This window comes from Somniosus microcephalus, chromosome 3 (assembly GCF_052327205.1).
Source record: "Somniosus microcephalus isolate GS21.2 chromosome 3, FLI_Smic_1.0, whole genome shotgun sequence".
Taxonomy (NCBI): domain Eukaryota; kingdom Metazoa; phylum Chordata; class Chondrichthyes; order Squaliformes; family Somniosidae; genus Somniosus; species Somniosus microcephalus.
The window spans coordinates 291,506,770-291,527,951 of NC_140989.1; the positions used below are offsets into that span (position 1 = coordinate 291,506,770).

Sequence of the window (21,182 nt, forward strand, 5' to 3'; positions counted from 1 at the left end):
TCGTGACGCAAAGGCTATTGGCCTCTCTGAGCTGTCCGAGAATTTGTGCGACAGCACCGCTCCAATGCCGTAGGGTGACGCATCACATGCCAACCGAATTGGTAATGCTGGGTTGTAATGGGCCAATACCTCTTTCGATGTGATTAGTGTTTTGCTCTTCTGGAAAGCTCGTCTACATTCGTCACTCCACTTCCATGGCACCCCAGTTTGCAGTAGGGTGTTCAGTGGGTGTAGTATTGTAGACAAATTTGGCAAGAACTTATGGTAGTAGTTTACCAGCCCGAGGAACGACCTCAGTTGTGACACATATTCCGGTGCTGGAGCCTTGACTACTGCCTCAATCTTCTCTGGGGACTTATGTAACCCCTCTTTAGCGATAACGTGGCCATAATATGAGATCTGTTTTCTAAAAAACTCGCATTTGGGGCGGTTAGCTCGGAGCCCATATTCCTGCAATCTGGTGAGCACCTGCTCCAGGTTGGCAAGGTGATCACTGTCATTTTCACCCGTGACCAGGATGTCGTCCAAATAACACTGGGTCCCTGGGATCCCTTGCAGGACTTGTTCCATTGCCCTCTGCCAAATAGCTGGAGCTGATGCTACCCCGAATACCAGCCGGTTGTATTGGTAGAGACCTTTATGGGTGTTGATTTTGAGGTATTTTTTTGATGCTTCTTCTACCTCCATTTGCAGATATGCCTGGGCCAGATCAATCTTAGTGAAGCGTTTCCCTCCAGATAGCGAGGCGAAAATATCTTCAATCCGCAGAAGTGGATATTGTACGGCGTGAAGAACCGGGTTCACTGTTCCCTTAAAGTCCCCACAGATGCGAACCTTCCTTGGTTCCCCAGGCGTGTTGCTCAACGACTTTTTCATCACAGGGACGATGGGTGTAGCCCACTCGCTCCAGTCTACCTTGGACAGTACACCTGAACGTTCCAGACTCTCCAGCTCTGCTTCGATGGCTGGGCGGATCGCATAAGGTACCGGTCTGGCCGTAAAAAATTTTGGGCTTGCGTTTTCTTCGATTTTAATCGTTGCTGTCATGCCTTTTAGTGTTCCGAGTCCTTGCTGGAACACCTCGGGACCAGCCGTGTTTCGGTTTTCGGAAAATTTCGGATTTCGGAAGGTGGGTCGGCGGGGGACCGCGGGGGGGTCGGCAGGGGTCTGCGGGGGGGTCGGCGGGGCTCCGCAGTCGTGGCTTGTCCGTCGCTGCTAGCCTGGAATGCAATGAAGTTCCGCATTTCCACCAACAGGTCGTCGTGCTCGGTCGGAACAGGGGCCGGCACCGCCGCGGGCTCAGAGCTCTCGTTGCTTTCGAGCCTTTGGAAGAGAGTCAGGTGGTTCCGCGGGGGGTCGTGCGCACAACTTACGCTGACCCTCTGCTCAGCGTAAGTCGGCGGGGGTCGGCGTCGGCGGGGTTCCGCGGGGGTCGGGGTCAGCGGGGGGGTCGGCGGGATCGTGCGCACGACTTACGCTGACCCTCTGCTCAGCATAAGTCGTGCGCCACTCTGTTCATGTCGTGCGCACGACTTACGCTGAACGAAAAAACCTTTGGTTTTTAGAGGGTTTCGGTTTTCGGAAGTTCGGATAAAAGGTAGTCTACCTGTACCACAGTATACATGAGCTGTAAAAAGTAGTTCCCCCCTTAAAGGCATATACATTACACTAGTGAACCTACATCACAATCAAATCACAAGAGCAGTAGTGGTATTAGTGTTGGATTGTTCTGGCAAAAAACCAGCACAGACACAAAGCGATGGATGTCTCCTTCTATGCTGTAAACTTTGATGGTTATCACCTACACATAATTTTTTGAAAGGCAAAACACTTCTAATAATTACTGTAACATTCTGTCATGAAATGTGAAGTATGAAAAATATATCATGTGATATAAATTCATTAGTGACACAGTACTTAGACTTATCACATTGGTCACAGATTCAAACTATTGTTTAAACAGATGGCACGGCAGATTTTTATGCCTGGAGCATAGAGTGCTATAAGATTCCATCAAGGACAAGATAAATGGGATTGTGACTGGGGGAGAAAAATCAGAGGGTAAGAATAGAACCCCTAAATGGAAGAAGCTTGATGGACCAAAGGCCCTTTTCTCATTCCATACTTTATGTTGTTATGCACTTCAATCGCAATAACTATAATTATTGAACAGTTAACACAACAAGAATCAATACTATGCTAATAAAAAAACAGGTTAAGTAGCCTTTTAGCTTAGGTTTGAATTTTTGTTTTTATTTCAAATAGACGTGCATTAAAAAAAAAAATCACATTTCATACAACAAAGGCTGAATTAAACAGAATTAATTTCTCCAACCTATAAGCACTCTTATTTAAATGGTAACAAAAGTATTTTCATAACCTGGAGAAGATGTTCTTGCATGGGTCAGGGTAACCAAAAGTGCCAAATTCAGTGATCACAATTCGTTTCTCAGTCATTGCCCTTACATAGGCATCAGTTTGAACAAACCTACAAAGAAATAAAAAGACCCGGTTGGAGCCCAAATAATTACAATTCATTAAATCATGTAACTGGTAAGAACACAAATGCAATAGAAATGACTGTTAATGATATTAATGAACAAATGCTGAACACGTATGATAATCTTGTCTGCTAATCTAATGCAGGTGTTAACTTATTTGTTTTAAATGGACTAACAACTCTACAAAACAGCAAATAGATGAATGTCATGTGACTATAAGAATAAGAACATAAGAATTAGGAGCAGCAGTCGGCCATACAGGCCTTTGTGTCTGCTTAGCCATTCAATAAGATCATAGCTGATCTTCAACCTCAACTCCACTTTCTTGCCCGATCCCCATAGAGTCCAAAAATCTATCTAACTCAGAATGCAGTAAGTGTTTATGCGTTATCACTAACAATAACAAAAACCTGCATTTATATTGTACTTTTAAGGTAGAAAAACATTTCAAGGCACTTCACAGAGGCATAAGGAAAAGAAATGGAACCAAAGCCAAAAAACGAGATATTAGGAGGCATGACCAAAAGCTTGGTCAAAGAGGTGGGACTTAGAGAGCCTTAAAAGAAGAGATGGAGGTGGAGAGGCAAAGGGTGTTGGGAGGAATTTCCAGAAAGTGGGACCTGCTTGACTGATGTCACCCATGCTGGGAGGGGGCTTGCACAAGAGGCCGGAGTCAGGGGAATGGAAAATTTGGTGGGGGGGGGGGGTTGTAGCACTGGAGGAGGTTACAGAAATATGGAGAGGCAAGACCATGGAAAGATTTAAACACAAGACTGAGAATTTAAAATCTGAGGCACTGGGGGACCAGGAGGCAATGCAGGTCAGCAAAGACAGGAGTAATGGGCAAGCAGGACTTGGTGTGGGATAGGACATGGGTAGCAGAGTTTTGGATACACAGACATATATGAAGGATAGTGGATGGCAAACTGGCCAGGAGAGCTTTGAAATAATTGAGTCTAATGACAAAGGCATGGTTCAGGGCTTCATCAGCAGATGGAGTGACGTAGGGTTGGAGGCAGGAGATGCTACGGAGGTGGAAGTAGATTGTCTTTGTAATAGAGAGGATTTGGAGTTGGAAGTTCAGCAATGGGTCAAATAGAATGTTGAGGTTGCAAACCATGTAGTTCTGCCCAAGATGTCACTTAGAGTTGTGGTGATCTGGAACGCTCTACCTGAAAAGGCGGTGGAAGCTGATTCCATAAATAATTTTAAAAGGGAGTTGGACAGGTACTTGAGGATGAGGAACTTATAGGGTTACAGACAAAAAGCAGGGATGTGGGATGAAGCACGACTGCTCTTTCAAAGAGCCAGTACAGGCATGACAGGCCGAATGGCCTCCTTCTGTGATGTAAGTTTCTAGGATTCTATGTGGTGTTTGTGGCGGTGGCCGAAGACAATGGCTTCAGTCTACTTATGTTTAACGGGAGGAAGTTGTGGTTCATCCAAGACTAGATGTCAAACAATTAAAAGCAGTGGAAAGATAGAGAGAGGTGTGGAGAGGTAGAGCTGCATGTCATCAGCTACATGTGGAAGCTGACCCAATATTTGCAGATAATGTCATCAAGGGGTATGATGTAATGAGGAAGAGGAGGGGGCCAAGGATGTATCCTTGGGGGATTCCCAAGGTGATGGTGCAGGATTGGGAAGACAAGCCATCGTTAGAGATGCACTAGCTACAATCTAATATATAAAAGTGGACCCAAGCAAGGGCAGATCCACTGAGCTGGATAAATGGAGAAGTGTAAGAGGAGGATGGTGTGGTTTGTAGTGTATGTACCTTTAAGAGGAACTATGTTTTTGAAGCCCCTGTATACTGTAGTACCAGTAGTGGCCACTCGGGTATATAAGCCTGTGCAGCGTCTTGTGTAGTTAGTTCACCTCCAGACTTTGTTCAGTAAACACTTGTTAAATCAACTCCTGCATTCCGTGTCTCCATTAACACACGGATCTAACAGTGGCGACGAGTTAGAAACGAACCTACCTGCAATTCGGCAGCACCTCAAGGGGATCGATTCCTCAGATGAAGGTCGAAGCCAGAAGCAAGAAAAAAAAAAAACTGTGGTTTCACCAGCTAAACGGGCTGGTGGCAGGTAGTGCACTGATCCTTCCTGGGCTGTGGCGGGCTAGAGCTCGATCGGGTGGCTCTGCAACGGGGCCGGGCAGCGAGTCAGGAAGCAGAAGCAAAGAGAGAGAGAGGGTGGAGCACTCAGGGCGCGGCCGGTGCTGCAAAGCAGGTCGGCGTTCGGACCGAGCAGAGGGAGGGGAAAGTCCCAGAGGGTCCGCTCCACGACGGGAATGGTTCTCTAAGTAACGGAGAAACTATTGAAGCGATATATATATAAAAAAAAATATAGAAATACCGCGAAAAGCTGCAGGTCGCAACGGGAACCACGGAGAACAGCGTTGGCAGCAGCGGCAGCGGCGGGAAAGCGCCATCTTAACTCGGCAGGGAAGAAAGAAAAGCGCGGGAGGCACCATTTTGCTCCATCGGGGACGGAGGAAAAGCGCGGGAAGCGCCATTTCAGATTTTCAAGATGCCGAAGACTGGCAATATTACTGCTTTCGATAGTGATATAGAAGATTGGACCACATATGTGGAAAGAGTGGAGGTATATTGCAAGGCGAATGAAGTAGCGGATGATAAAAAGGCATCGGTACTTCTAAATCTGATGGGCGCAAGGACATACGGGCTGTTACGAAACGTGATCACTCCAGCTAAACCGATGGACAAGAATTTTAAGGAGATTGTTGATACCTTACAGGAGCACTTAAACCCAACACCGCTGCTGATAGCGGAACGATTCAAATTCTTCAGGAGGAATCAGCACAAGAATGAAAGTAACGCTGATTACCTCACAGAATTACGAAAGCTGTCAAAGCACTGCCAATTCGGGGCAGGACTGGCAGATTCTCTGCGAGACAAATTCGTCTGCGGTCTCCTAAGCAAAGGAACACAGAAAAGACTACTTTCTGAGAAAGATTTGACACTGGACAAGGCTTTCAGTGTGGCTGTATCATACGAAACAGCAGCAAGAGGAGCTGCAGAGATACAGCAAAAGCCACAGGACTTCGGCACCCATGAAATGACACAGGTTTCGAGATGTTAGCGCTGCGGCAGATCCACCCATGACCAGAAGGACTGCTGGTTCAAGGACAAAGCATGCAGGCAATGCGGAAAGATGGGACACATTGCACGGGTATGCAGATCTGGAAAGAAATCCGCTGACAGTAAAAAGGTCAATAAGGAAAAGTACAGAAAGGTACAAATGATGACGGACAGTAGCTCCGAAGACCAGAAGAGCGATAGCGACTCCGGAAACAAGAGACTAAGCTGTCTCAAATTACATAATGTAATTGCCAAAGAAGATTACCAGACCATTTGGGTTACCCTCACGATAGCAGGGTCCCCAGTCAAAAGGGAGCTAGGTACAGGATCAGCTCTGACCGTCATGAGTCGACGGGATTACGAGCGGCTATTTCCGCATATACCTTTGAAAGACACATGCATTATCTTGAAGACATATACGGGGCAGAAACTATACCCCAGAGGGAAAATAAGGGTGCCTGTTGTATACAACGGCAAGGAAATACAGAAGTTGTATTTATACGTTCTGCAAGGTGGTGGTCCACCGTTGTTGGGATGTGAATGGATCAGAAAGATACGTTTAGACTGGCACTCCATTCAGGCACTGACGGTGACCAGTAAGAAAAAAAACGATGATGACATCATACCTGGACGATTAAAAGAAATCTTGGCTAACGCCAAAGAAGTGTTTCAACAGGAACTAGGAACCCTGAAAGGCGCCACCGCCTCAATAAAAGTGGAAGATGCGGCAATTCCCAAGTTTTTTAAGGCAAGGCCGGTGCCATACTCAATTCCTCCAGCCGTCGAGGCAGAGCTGGAGAATTTGGAAAAAGCAGGCGTGTTATCCAAGGTAGATTGGAGCGAGGGGGCAACACCCATCGTCCCGGTCATGAAGAAAACGTTATATAATGATAAATCTGAAGAACAGAGAAAAGTTCGCATCTGTGGGGGCTTCAAGGTGACTGTAAACCCGGTTCTTCACACGGTACAGTATCCTCTTCCGAGGATAGAAGATATTTTCGCCTCACTATCCGGAGGGAAACGTTTCACCAAAATTGACTTGGCACAGGCATATCTACAGATGGAGGTTGAGGAGGCCTCTAAAAAGTATCTCACGATAAACACACACAAAGGCCTGTACCAGTACAATCGACTGGTTTTCGGAGTGGCATCAGCTCCGGCTATCTGGCAAAGAGCTATGGAGCAAGTCCTGCAAGGGATTCCGGGGACTCAATGCTACCTAGACGACATCCTTGTGACAGGAGAAAACGACAACGAGCACCTTGCCAACTTGGAGCAGGTGCTCACTAGGCTGAGAGAACGGGGTCTACGAGCAAATCGCCCCAAGTGCGAATTTTTCCAGAAACAATTATCATATTGTGGCCATGTCATTAACAAAGAAGGGTTGCATAAGTCACCTGAAAAAATTGAAGCGGTCGTAAAGGCCCCAGCGCCTGAAAATGTCTCACAATTAAGGTCGTTCCTAGGATTAGCAAATTACTATCATAAATTTTTACCAAACTTGTCGACGGTTCTGCACCCTCTTAACGCACTGTTATAAACGGGAGTAGTTTGGAAATGGAGCGAAGACTGTAAACGTGCCTTCCATAAATGCAAAGGCTTGATCACATCCAGGGAAGTGTTGGCTCATTACAACCCATCACTGCCAATCAGACTGGCGTGCGATGCATCCCCTTACAGCGTGGGAGCGGTATTATCGCATAGATTCCCTGATGGTTCGGAGCGGCCGATAGCTTTTGCGTCACGCTCATTGAACTCAGCTGAGCATAACTATGCCCAGGTCGACAGGGAGGCACACAGCCTGGTGTGGGGGGTGAAGAAATTCAACCATTACCTACACGGACAAAAATTTACCCTGTTGACTGACCATCAACCCCTCGTCTCCATATTCAACCCTAAAAAGGGCGTTCCCATTATGACAGCGCAAAGGCTACAGAGGTGGTCCCTTTTCCTAGGGGCACACCAATATGACATAGAATACAAAGGAACAAAACAGCATGGGAATGCTGATGGGTTATCGCGCCTACCATTGCCAATGGTGGAAGAGGCGCCTACAGTGGACCCAGTGGAGATGTTCCACTCGACCATAGTGGAATGTCTACCGGTGACAAATTTTAGCATTGAAAAGGAAACGCGAAATGACCCGACTCTCTCACGAGTCTACGATTTAACGGTGAAGGGATGGCCAGCACATGGCGAACCACTGTTGCCAGCATTCTCGCAAAGAAGAGAACAGCTGTCAGTGTGCCGAGGAACCTTGATGTGTGGATCCAGAGTGGTGATTCCACCCAAACTCCAGGATAAAGTGCTAAAGGAGCTTCACAAGGGGCATCTGGGTGGAGTGAAAATGAAGAACCTAGCCAGAGCGTTTGTGTGGTGGCCAGGTATCGATGGAGACATCGAAGAAATGACCAAGAGCTGTCTAGGATGCCAGAAGGTCCAAAACGCCCCACCACAAGCCCCTCTACATCCATGGGAGTGGCCCTCATCTCCATGGCAAAGGGTACATATCGACTTTGCTGGTCCATTTATGGACTCAATGTTCTTAATCACAGTGGATGCACACTCCAAGTGGCCGGAGATAATAAAGATGTCCTGCACCACCACGGAAAAAACCATCACAGTATTAAGGACCATATTCGCCAGGAATGGGCTGCCTGAACAGATCTGTTCTGATAATGGACCGCAATTTGTATCCGAAGAATTCAGGAAGTTCTTAAAAAACAATGGGGTTAAGCACTACACGTCCGCCCCATACCATCCCGCCACCAATGGATTGGCTGAAAGGTTTGTCCAGACCTTCAAGAAGGCCATAAAGGCCATGGGTAATGAAGACATAAATCTACAACATAAGGTAGATAACTTCTTGTTTGTATACAGGAATGCAACACATGTGGTTACAAACCAAACCCCCGCCATGATGTTTTTCAATAGAAGCCTAAGATGCCGGCTGGATTTGGTCAAGCCAAGCGTCAGAAGGGACGTAGAGAACCGGCAATTTCAAAGCATGAATGAAAGGCCAACTAGAACCTTCCAGATAGGTCAACCAGTTTTGGCCCGGGACTACCGTACAGAGAAATGGCAGCCTGGAACTATTTGCACACGACTAGGACCGCTGATGTATACCGTGGACATTGGAGAAAGCATAATAAGGCGCCATGCTGACCAGATCATAGAGTCATCTGAAAAAGGACAACCTACACCACAACTCTATACGCCTAGTGATGAAGCAGAGATACCCATAGTATCTACCTCCGATCCGGTGATACTGGAACCAGATGAACCCGACACTGGCATTGAAGCCAAATCGACCTTGCCAAAAGAACCTACTACACCACCGAGGCGTTATCCGGACCGAGTCAGGAAGCCTCCAGAGAGACTGAATTTGTAATTGATTAACTTCAGCAAATGTGTATATTATTGTTCTTGTAAAAATGTTATTTAATGATTACTTAAAATGTTATGTACTATTTATCTAAAAGGGGAGGAATTGTAGTGTATGTACCTTTAAGAGGAACTATGTTTTTGCAGCCCCTGTATACTGTAGTACCAGTAGTGACCACTCGGGTATATAAGCCTGTGTAGCGTCTTGTGTAGTTAGTTCACCTCCAGACTTTGTTCAGTAAACACTTGTTAAATCAACTCCTGCATTCCGTGTGTTAATGGAGACACGGATCTAACATGGTTGACCATGTCAAAGGCTGTAGAGAAGAGGATGAGGAGGGATAATGCAACATGGTCACAATCACAGACAATGTCATTTGATTAGGGTCATTTTAGTACTATGGTAGGGTCAGGAACCTGATTGGAGGGATTTAAACAGGGAGTTGTGGGGAAGATGGGTATAGATCTGGGAGACAATAACATATTCAACGACTTGAGAGGAAAGGGATGCTGGAGATGGTATGGTAGTTTGCAAGGACAGAGGAGGTGGAGGGTGGGTTTTTTAAGAAAGTGATGCCAGCAATTTTGAAAGGGAGGGGATTTGTGCCTGAGGTGATGGATCCATTTACAATGTCAGCTAACATGGGGATCAAGAAGGGACGATGAATGGATAGAAGTTTAGTGGAAATGGGATCCAGGGAATAGGAGGCGAGTCTCATGGACAAGCTAAGCTTGGAAAGGGCATGGGAGAGGAGAATAAGGGCCAGTAAAGCTTGATGTGATCTAATCAGATCTGGAGATGAATGGCTAAACCAGTTTTGCTCCAGGTTCACTCGAGTTTGTGCCATTTGGAGTTGAGAGAGTGAAGATGGGCACTGTACCAAGGAGAACAACAAGGATGGTTGACAATGAAGGTTTTCCTGAGGGCATAGAAGGCAGAATTGAGGGAATGGTTCAAGAAAATTAATAGCTGCAGAGGTATTGTGGAAAATGGACGGGCACAGGCTAGGCAATTTGGAGTGCAATTGTAAGCAACTTGGGGGAGTTCTTATTTTCCGAGGAATGGATACAGAAGGAAGTGGAGATGAAAGAGGGTAGGGAGATTTGGGTGGTGAGGGATACAAGGAAGTAGTCAGAGATGGCCTTGTTGTCAAGATCCTGGGAGATGACAAGGTTGAAGGGGTTTTTGTGATTATGAGTAGGAGAGCGATGGGTTTAGGGAGAATAGGAGGGAAGTGAATTCGGAGGAGAGGCAAGTAAATTGAGATTAAGATTTCAATCAGCCAGGATGAGGAGCTGATTTGCGAAGAGGCTGTGGTAAGAAAGTAGGGAAGATATTTTGGGTGGAAACTCAAGGTGGGGCTTGGACAACAGTAGACAACAAGGATTTTAAAGGAGAGATGAGAAGGGTGGAACAGGGTGGGGTGCTCGAAAGAGAAAGTGCCAGAGGAGTAGGACAATTGTCCAAGATGCGAGTCGGTGATAAATGTTGCATTGCCACTGCAGCAGTTTGAGCAAGGCAGGTGGTAGCAACTATAACCAGAGGCGATAGGAGGCTTCAGGAAAGGGCAAGGCATTAATACTCATGAGCTAAGTTTCAGTCAAACCCAGGATGTCAATATGATCATTCACAACAAGGGGCTTGTTAGAGAGTGAGCAGACATCTTGGAGAGAATTTGTGGATGGGGTGGTGATTATTGATCTTCTGGCAGATCCATGAGGGTAGTGGTGTATTCTAGGCTCATAACACAAAGTAAGAGAAATGAGAAAAAAAGTAGAGAAATATCAACCATCAATGTTAGACGACTCCTCCTAGCATTTTTAGTCATTTATTGTCCTTGAAAGATTTCAGTATATTAGATAGATTGGGTTACAATTTTGCCCACAACTCAAGAATATCAAGGATGCTTTGCGAGGCAAAATACCTTTAAGGCAGGCTGATAATGTCAGGATTCTCCTCTTCTCCTAAGATGGTACGCAACTATGGAAGGTGAACTCGATGGAAAAGGCCAGCAGAGGACTGACTAAACATTCTCTGAAAAAATTGGCAGGCACATTCAAGTAGGAGATGGTTCTGTGACTGAACTCATGACTATTTGGTACAGATAGGAGGTAGGCTACAGCCAGTGCACCCATTAAAACAAATCCCCAGATTCTTTTCTAAAGGTGCTGATTCTTGCTGAGGCAAGATTCCATGGATGCCAGCAGCCCTCCATTACCTCACCCAAGTAGTTGATCATGTATTTCCCATACTTGATCATGGAGAGCATCACAGCTGAGCCCGATATCATTCTCTTTTAAAATACAGATGCACTTTCCAGCAGTGGTCACTGGATAAACAGTCAGGAGCAGGGGAGCCTAGGCAGATTTTTTCCCCCTTCTCCCTGTCCTGTGGTATCACCCTAAATGTTTCCTGGCTGAGGTCAGCCAGCACAGCAGAGAATGCTAATCAAACCCCAAAAAAAGACTTCAGGAAAATTATGACGGGTGAGGTTTTCCATAATTGGTTAAGAATGAAGGTAATATTGTATATGGTGCCATCCGGAAGGAAATAAAGTAACTTTGTTCTGAAGGACAGGTCATAATTAAATCTTTCTATGTTTAATCAAAAATAACGTCAATATTTTTGTGATATTTGATGGTCTTATGTCCTTCCTTAAGATTTGCTAATATCTACTGCGGGATATTTCTTTCTAAAATGCTGTTTGGGGAGGTACTTAAAATCGGAATATATATGAATTGCATAAGTTGTACAATACCGTCTGTAATAGGTGACTTCTCCATTCTTGAAATCAAACTTGTGAAGGAGAGCTTGTCCGTCAAATAGATGATAGAATGGCTCTGAGCCTACCTCAAATAACCCTGGACCACATCGTAGCAGGCTACCCTTTAACCATGAAGGAATTGCACCTAGTCAGAAGAATTGGTGTGAATTAATCAACATGTAATATAATGGTCTATATGGTTTTATTAGACTAGTTGTTTTACCACTAAGCATATATACACAATTTGCATTTAAAGTGCTAGCTTGGCTCAGTGATAGCACTCACACCTATGAGCCAGAAGGCCATGTTTTCAACCCTCACTCCTATCCTTAGCACATAACCTAGGTTGACACTTCAGAACTGTGCAGAGGAGTGCTGCAGTGTTGAAATATGCTGTCTTTTGCATACAATGCTAAACCAAGGTTTTGTCTAGTTAAGTGAATGTAGAAAATTTCACGGCACTATTGGAAGTACAAGGAATTCTACCAGTGTTTTGGCCAACATATGTCCCATATATTTATCATTTATGGTATCTTTGCTGTGCTCCAATTGGCTGTCACATTTGTTTACATAATAATCACGACTATACTTGGATGTGAAGCACTTTACAACAGAAAAAACACCATGTAAAGCTAATTCTTTCTCTAAAGCAACAACAAAACCTAGACTAAATGGTCGGTAAAGCTAGAATATCCACAGGACAAGGATACCCAAGAACCATATAATACAAGTAGCACAAGATCAGGAAGTATGCAAACCTCATGAGATTGTATAAATTTCTCAATGATAACAAATGCGTAGCATTAAGAAAACAGTTTCTAAATAATGCTTTGCCTGCATTTAATACTCCTCCAGGTTGCGTGGTGCCATAGACTGATCCACATTTCCTTGCGTGCTCCCTATCACCAGCCTAGCATCTTTCTCAATAGAAAGGAATTCCACAAGTCCAGCTTGTTTGCAACCACAGGTGGTGCATCATGCAGGTCTGTGTCCAGCTTCCAAACAGCAGTCATGATTCTTTTATCCTGTGCTAGTCCTCTGTGCTGCCTTTGTTCCAACCAGACAGTCAGGTTACAGGGTTACATGGGATATCTCCTTCAGACTTGGCTCATGGTTCCTGTTAGGAACCCTGGCACAGCTGCAGAGCTAGCCTACAATGAGAGCCATGTTGCCACCAGAAACGTAATTGAGCAGACAGTTGGTGTGCTCAAGCACCGCTTCCGCTGCCTGAACCATCAGGAGGAGCCTTGCACTACAACCCTGAGTGTGAATCCAGATTTGTGGTCTTCTGCTGCATTCTCTCTAACATTGCCATCATGAGGGACCAGCCCTTACCACCACCTGGGGAGCAAAAAGTGAAGCATGGAGGAGGAAGAGCATCAGCCAACCTTGTCCCTAGCTGCCCTCTATCAAAGAATGCTTCACCTGAACCATCTCCAATACACGAACAGTATACTCATAGGACAATCTCCCCATCCCAGGAATCAGTCTGGTGAACCCTCTCAGCCCCCTCTGTCCAGGTCTGCAAAAGTATGGCCTTGGGAAATGCTCCTGCGGGTACTGAGAAACAGTATCTCCCGCCTTGCCCTGACCTCCTCCACTAGCACCTCCAGGGAGGCTTCAGGAAAAACTTGAGGCAGCCACCAACTCATCTCTGGTGCCACAATTGTTTCCAGCACTGTTGAAATGGAAGCAAGAAATGCAACCTAACTTTAAGAGGGAAATTCTCATATTAAATAGGCCGCAGGAAATTGCGCATGTCAAGTGGGTGGGCTGCCCGATTCCCGACACGATTGGGTGGGCAAAGCGTTAACATTTTGAAATGAGGCTCGGGAGTTAAAATCACCCGGGCCTCACACTGGTGCCGCCCTGGGGAAAACCCGCTCGCACTGATCCATGCTCACCTGATTGGCAACTCAAGTTAAAATTGGGGCTGCTATGTCTTGATATGGACTTCTATCAAAAAGCAAAAGACTTTACTCATAGTGCATAGTGGAAATAATATTCCACTTCACTTTTGTGAGGAGATGGGTATGGGATACCACGTTTGCCAGGAAAGATACATTCCAAGAACTGCTCAGTGACCAATTGAAGATTGTTCGATCTTATTAATCCTTTGTGCTTAAACCAACGCCACCAACAGTGCAGCTTTCGATGACAGATACTTCAGATCACAGGTGGGAAGTGGTCTGAAAGGAAACTACTTTAAGCTATGCAGAACCAAACCTAGGTCCCAGTTAGGAACCAGGATACTAGAGTCTGATCGCTTAAGGTACATCCACACACCACAAGCATGGCAGCAATTCAAAGTAGAAACTGCTTTGCATCAGTGCTAAACCTCGAGTATAAATCGGGTGCTAAGGCTTAAACTGACTCTGAAGTGCAGCCAAGTTAGATTACCTCCTCCAGAGTTTTGCTCAACTTCCTTCTGGTATCAGGACGAGTCTAATATCAGATTCAGGCTGCATTTTTACTGTAACTGCAGTCTTGGTACGAAACCCTGCCCAGTAGCAAAAACTTGGAGAATTGGTACTCAGTGGTTTTTATTTATTGTTAACGCAAGTGTATAGTGCAAATCTGGAGTTATGGCCCAACCTGTCTCTGGACAAAGTGCAGCAAAACTCCTTTGCTTTACTCGGATGTCAGGTCAGGCCCTGACTTTGAATTTAGCGGTATGTGTACTGTAACTGTAGCATTGATGCAAAGTGAACGAGCTGTTGTGTAAATGTACCCTTAATAAACCTGAAGCAAGTGAACGGAAAACTGAGCTGGCAGCAACATGAACAGAGATTTTGGTCAACCAGATGTTCAGCTAGGTTTCCGATATTGGAGGATTATCGGTGCTCGTGGAGTGACATGGCATCCAGTTACAATTAAAGGTTTAATTGTTTTTTGACATTTGGTTCTAGACTTCATCACAGCTTTGATCCAGACATGGATGCAAGAGCTGAATGACAGAAGAAAGTAGCTACCCTCAAGGTAGCATTTAATTGAATATTGCACCAAGGACCCCTAGCAAAAGTGAAGGCAATGGGGGTCAAAGAGAAATCTTTCCATTGGCTGGAGTCATACCTGACACAAAGGAAGATGGCTGTGGTTGCCAGCAGCCAGTTATCAAACCCTCAAGACATCACTGCAGCAGTTTCTCAGGGAAGAAGCAGCGGGGTATTGTGAGCATAGAGAGCAGGATTCCTACCTTGACAACTCTGGTGAGATCATTGAACTTTTTGCAGCATTGCAGTCATGTCCTGAAAGTTAAGCTCCTGGCATTGACATTCTCTGCAATCTCTTCCGACTGGCAGTGGAAGTGTTGCCTAGATGCCCCCTGGGGAGAACAGGATCTCACTCCTCCAGTCCACCATCTGGATCAGGGCCTTCAATTGGGCATCGGAGAACCTGGGAGCCCAATCTGCAGGTCTTGCAGCCATTTCTCTCCTTACTAGTGCCATCTGCAGCCAGAGTGCACCATCACTGAGTCATCATGAGCCAGCACTACCAATTTTACATGGTTCCTGTGACATGAACATACGCATGTTGCGTGCGCCCTGCGTGCCCGTTTTCATGTGCGTTCGAATTTCTAGGCCTATATCTTCATGTGATCCTTTTCACTAAGCTATTCATTGCCAAAATGACTATTTGCACTAGAAATAACTGATCAGACATGACTATGATTCGACATATAATGTTTGTTGTTAGTAAAGAAAATTAGTACAGTGATCACTACTTTTTATAGAATCATAGAATGATACAGTACAGAAGGAAGCCATTCAGCCTATTGTGCTTGTGGCAGCTCTTTGAAAGTGCTATCCAAATAGTCCCACTCCTCTGCTCTTTCCCCATAGCCCTGCAAAGTATTTATCCAATTCCCTTTTGAAAGTTACTATTGAACCTGCTTCTACCACCCGATCAGAAAGTGCATTCCAGATCATAACAACTCGCTGCGTGTGGTAAACCACTGTTTGTATTCCTGTTTGTCCTGTTTGTATTCCACTGTGTACATGCCTGGACATGCCTCGGCTGACTCCTCCCACAGGTCCTAGTATAAAGGTGACTACTCCCCAGCCCTTGTATCCTGGACCGGTCGACCACTCGAGGCAGACCTCCATTCTGTTGTTAATAAAAGCCTTTAGTTACTCTTCTAACTCTCAGTCTTTTATGAGTAATTGATAGCGCATCACTGCGTAAAACATTTTCTCATGTTGCCTCTGGTTCTTTTGCTAATTACCATAAATCTGTGTCCTCTGGTCACTGACCATTCTACTACATCATTTTGATTTACTCCATCAAAACCCTTAATGATTTTGAACACCTCTATCAAATCTCCTCTTAACCTTCTCTGCTCTAAGGAGAACAATCCCAGCTTCTCCAGTCTCTCCACATAACTGAAGTCTTTCATCCCTGGTACCATTTTAGTAAATCTCTTCTGCACCCTTTCCAAGGCCTTGATATCCTTCCTAAAGTGTCATGTCGAGAACTGACCACAATACTCCAGCTGGAGCCTAACCAGTGTTTTATTAAGTGTTAGTGTAGCGGTTCGTGTAGATCGCCACTAAAGAGAGTTTGACTTCGACGAACTATTAACAAGTTGTTTATTTACAGGAACAGACTAATTACATCAGGTAAGATGGCTGACTGTAGGAGCACCGTGGTATAGGTCTTGTCCCAGCGGGGACTCCACGAGGACCGAGTTCGCAGTCCTGTGGAGAGCGTGATGACATCATCGCGTTTGTGTTGTCATCACATTCGCGTTTCCCACACTTAGGGTGTCACGTGATGCGCGTCGTTGGCCATTGAGGCCTAAGTCGCGAGGCCAGGCTGTGCCGGTGCTTGCCGCGGGAGTGGAAGATCGCGTCGCCCCCGTCGGCTGGCCGTTGAGGCCGAAGACGCTAGGCCGGGCTGTGCCGGCGGCCGTCCTGGAAGGCCGAGTCGGGCCGGCAGCCGCCACACGCACGTCACACGTGACATGACGTCAGCGCGTTAGGGCGCGTCTTAAAGGGGCAATGGCCCCAACAGGTAAGTTAAAAGGGCAACGGCCCCAAAAGGTAAGTTAAACATACAGTAAGGTAAGTTAAAGGGAATTATGTGTCTTTATGTAAGGTACAACTGGTGGTACCGCCACATTAGCATAACTTCCTTGCTTTCGTATTGTATTCCTCTATTTATAATGCCAAGGATCCCATATGCATTTTTTAACAGCCTTCTCAACCTGTCCTGCCACCTTCAAAGATTTCTGTATGCACACCCCCAGGTCTCTGTGTTCCGGCACCCACTGTGTAGGATTCACAAAATTCCCACATTTCCCAAGTTATTAAATAAGGAACCCTGAAGGACAATGGCTTTTGGACTTTATGGCAAAGACCTGCAAGGTTAAAAGCAGGGCCCTGCGCAGCATGTCAAGTTCAAAACTCAAACTTGACACGCCCGGGCCTGTGGAAGATGGCTTTAATTTGTTATTTCAAACCAGACAGCTAAAGGAGACAGAACACGCATTCTTCCCTTTAAAACATATCAACTCAGGAAGAGGTTTAATCTTGCACAAAGTTAAAACCCATCAAGACTATGCGTATATAATCGCCTACAGTTCAATCTAGCTACCAAGCCAGGAAGACACCAATTCACATTATGCATAAACAAACACCAAGACATTAAAACTCATTTAACAACGGGACAACCGCCCAAAAACCAGTTAAGGTGAATGACTATAATCACCTTAAATGAGCCCGCCAAAAATCAGACAAAGAACTAGCCCTGATTTGGCGCGCAGATAACAAATCGAAACAGTATAATTGTAGGCCCACTGGTAACCAAAGCAAGCGGGCAGGGACACTCGAAACTCAAAGCAGCAAGCAAAGGGGGCAGAAAGAAAGCAGACTCGCAAGCAGGCACACGCTCGGGTGCAGGGTCACTCGAAACTCAAAGAAGCAGACAGAACATCACAGTGAGGAGGCATGGTGGGGCAGGCTCGACCAAAGACGACTAGGCCGCAACCGCAGCCTTACACAGAGACTGACCACGAGCACCGCGGTAACAAACGGCCGGGTAAACCATACCTTCAGATCATTACCACTACACAGGTAATGATCTAGGCCACCACGACCGAGCCGACACCGAAGACCGCCAGCCGAACCCCAACCGCAACAAAAACTCGACGACCAGACCACCAGAAGAACAAAACCCGAAGTTTTCCACTCTACAAGATAAAGTACCCAACAAAGACTTTACTCCCTATCTCGAACGGAGAAAAGAAGGTACCCAGACAAATCCACAACCGCGCCCTTACCGCATCTGCGGACTCCACCCAACTGAAGAATCTTCGCAGATTCTAAGACTGGGACCACGTGGCAACGGCAGGCCCCAAAGAGCGAACCCCAAAAACGCAACCGGCTTAATTGACAGGATTCGAACTGTCAAGAAACCCCTATTGGTGAGCATAATCCCTGGCTCTTGTAGTGCAATTTAGTTAGGTATTGGGGGGTGGGACAAGGGTAGGGGGATTATTAATGTGATTTTCCCTTGTTGTGCCGTGTGTTCCCTATTCTTAATTAAGTGTACTTTTGACTGCCTGTAATCACTCCAGTAATTTAAGTGTGTAATTTTATTGTGCCTCTGAATAAAATACAGTTTTCTTGCACCAAACCAGTGATCTACTCCAATTCTGTATCGCCACCTGTACCTAAGTCCGGTGTCTAGAACCCAGGGGTATGGGAGCGATTCGAACCGCTCAAAAACAGTCAGGGGCAAAGCTGACTGTACACGCCACCCCTACACCTTTAAAATTGTACCATTTAATTTATATTGCTTCTTCTCATTCTTCCTACCAAAATGAATCATTTCACACTTTCCTGCGGTAAATTTGATCTGCCACGTGTCTGCCCGTTTCGCCAGTCTGTCTATACCCTCCTGAAGTCTGTTGCAATCCTCCTCACTGTTTACTACATCTGAATTTCGTGTCATCTGCAAACTTTGAAATTATGTCCTGTATACCAAAGTCCAGGTTATTAACATATATCAAAAAGAACAGTGGTCCTAATACCGGCCCCTAGGGGATACAACTGTATACTTACCTCCAGCCTGAAAAACAATCGTTCACCACTACTCTCTGCTTTCTCTCCCTTAGCCAATTTTGTATCTATGCAGCCATTGCCCCTTTAATCTTTGCTAACAAGTCTATTGTGTGGTACTTTATCAAGCGCCTTTTAAAAGTCGATACACACATCAACTTCATTGCTCTCATCAACCCTCTCCGTTACTTCATCAAAGAACTCAATAAAGTTAGTCAAACAAAAGTTACCTTTACCAAATCCATGCTGGCTTTCATTTATTACCCCATATTTTTCTAAGTGCCAACTAATATTTTCCCGGATTAATGTCTCTAAAAGTTTCCCCACCATTGCCTTCAGGCTGACTGGCCTGAAATTGTTGGGTTTATCTCATAGAATCATAGAAATTTACAGCATAGACGGCCATTCGGCCCATCTTGACCGTGCCGGCTGACAAAGAGCTATCCAGCCTATTCCCACTTTCCAGCACTTGGTCCATATCCTTGTAGGTTACAGCACTTCTGGTGCATATCCAAGTACTTTTTAAATCTCTCTCCCTTTTTTGAACAGAATGAAATACATTTCTATAGAAATACTTGAAGAAAACATTTAGAAAATGAAATTAATCTTCTATTGGATTAAATCCACATTAGAAAGCAGACAGATTTTTTTCTAGAAATCACCGATATGAAATTTCTTTGCCTTACTGCTGAATGTTAAGGAGGCTGATTGTAAGGGAAATACAAATTAGCTTCAAAGAAACTGCTAACGCACAAATAGCACAGCAGATGCTTCTACTTCTATTTCTCTTTAAATCTGCAAATTCAATTCCTAAAACCAACATTAAATAATAAACAAACCTGTAATACAGGTTGGCAGCGGCTGAGCAGTTTCCTCCACTGTTTCAAACAACTTTCTATACCCACCGCTTGGATGTTCGATTCTGAAAGGTTTATACATGTTAATACATTATTAAATATCTTAATTACTGAATTATTGTACTACAATTAACTAATTATACTTTGAAGCTTGTCACATTAAAAAGTCTCTTTTCAGTATAATGCAAATTAATAAAAATTGTTACTACCGATTTGCCATTGAAGATATTCAGTTGGTGGCAACTCCACTTTCAGCAAACCAAGTGTGGTTTTTTGTATTTCACAAGAATTATATAGAACAATGCTCAATCACATTGCAAACCTAAGAGGTTTAGACAAATACTTTGGCCAATCACAGAGTCTTAAGAAAACAATAGCTGCTTTCAGCTTGCAAATCCACAAGTTTTATTTCATTATTTACAAGCTCTGTGAATTTTCTTGAAAGACCTATTCCTTGGTTTATCGCAATCAGATTAGAGTGACACAAAGAATGTTGTCACAAAGCAGTTTCCATTCCCACAACAGTAAAGTCAATACAGCCGTGCTTCTAAACAGATCTAAAATCTCAAAATCTGTGTCAGCAATGATTCACTTTTTATATTTCTTAGACTGGTGCTGAAAATTTTCTTTTATACGGTAAAATGCTATAGCCAATAATGCATTTTAGCAAAGTTGAGGAAGATGGTAGTTTAGAAATTTCACAAGGCTTTCTTTACTTGCATATTTATGTTACTACTTACAATCAAGCAATAACTTGTCTACTTGCTATTACTGTTGCCTGCTTGTTTTGATGATTTCCTTAAAGCGTTAATGAAACTCAATTTTCACATCTCAAAAGTCAATAGTTAGAGAACCATACCATGCACAAAGTACAGAAAAGTCACAGGGTATTAAAAGGATTGCAGCAATTTGGCAGAAGATAAATTATGTATCTTATAAATAGCACAATGTTTAGAAACAGTAGGTCCAACAAGCCCATAAAAGTTTAAGTTAAAAAAAAGTGAATGGTCCAGGTCAATTCAGTGCCACAGTACTTAGTGGGGGTTGGTAGTCCATGAATTCACTTAGAATCCTCCATTACTGAGTTTTAGAATTCAGCTACACACTTGTTGAAGTAGGAGACAGCCACTCCTCCCTAGAGGAGGTATTGAAACAAAAGGTGGTCAATTACTTGTGTACTTCATAGCAGCTAACTTCAGAGATGAAGTCTGTAGATGGTAGCCCTCAGTGAGGGATAGCATGTGGCACAAAAATGCAGTGAAAGGGAGCATACATTCAAAAAAATATAGAACACAAGAGAAATCAATGACGAGAAAAGGCTACTTGGCTGGAATCCTAAAAAGTTCTCCAGCATTAACATCCCTCATCTTGGTGCATATTGCCAATGTCAGCCCACTAGAAACAATGAGACTTCAGGAAAATAACAGCAATGATGCAAAGTGAACTGATTTAAAAATGGCACAGAAAGAGGTTTATTATTTCCATTAAAAAGGGCAATAGATATTTAA

The 21,182-nt window shown here is 44.6% G+C and overlaps 1 protein-coding gene across 2 annotated transcripts in view; it reads right to left on the minus strand.

Moving 5' to 3' along the window:
* rpe65c (retinoid isomerohydrolase RPE65 c) overlaps positions 1 to 19,950 on the minus strand; it is a 63,690-nt gene extending 43,740 nt beyond the window's left edge. Inside the window, exons 1-4 of one of the 2 annotated variants that reach the window (XM_085982767.1) lie at positions 19,884 to 19,950; positions 19,657 to 19,739; positions 11,751 to 11,901; positions 2,381 to 2,488 (exon numbers count right to left, since the gene is read on the minus strand). In XM_085982767.1, the coding sequence (XP_085838893.1) occupies positions 2,381 to 2,488; positions 11,751 to 11,901; positions 19,657 to 19,739; positions 19,884 to 19,894 (353 nt within the window). In that variant the 5' untranslated portion in view covers positions 19,895 to 19,950. Of the gene's footprint in view, positions 1 to 2,380; positions 2,489 to 11,750; positions 11,902 to 19,656; positions 19,757 to 19,883 lie in introns of those variants that run through there. The other variant, XM_085982766.1, reaches the window with a different exon arrangement.
* Positions 19,951 to 21,182: the final 1,232 nt, after the last annotated feature.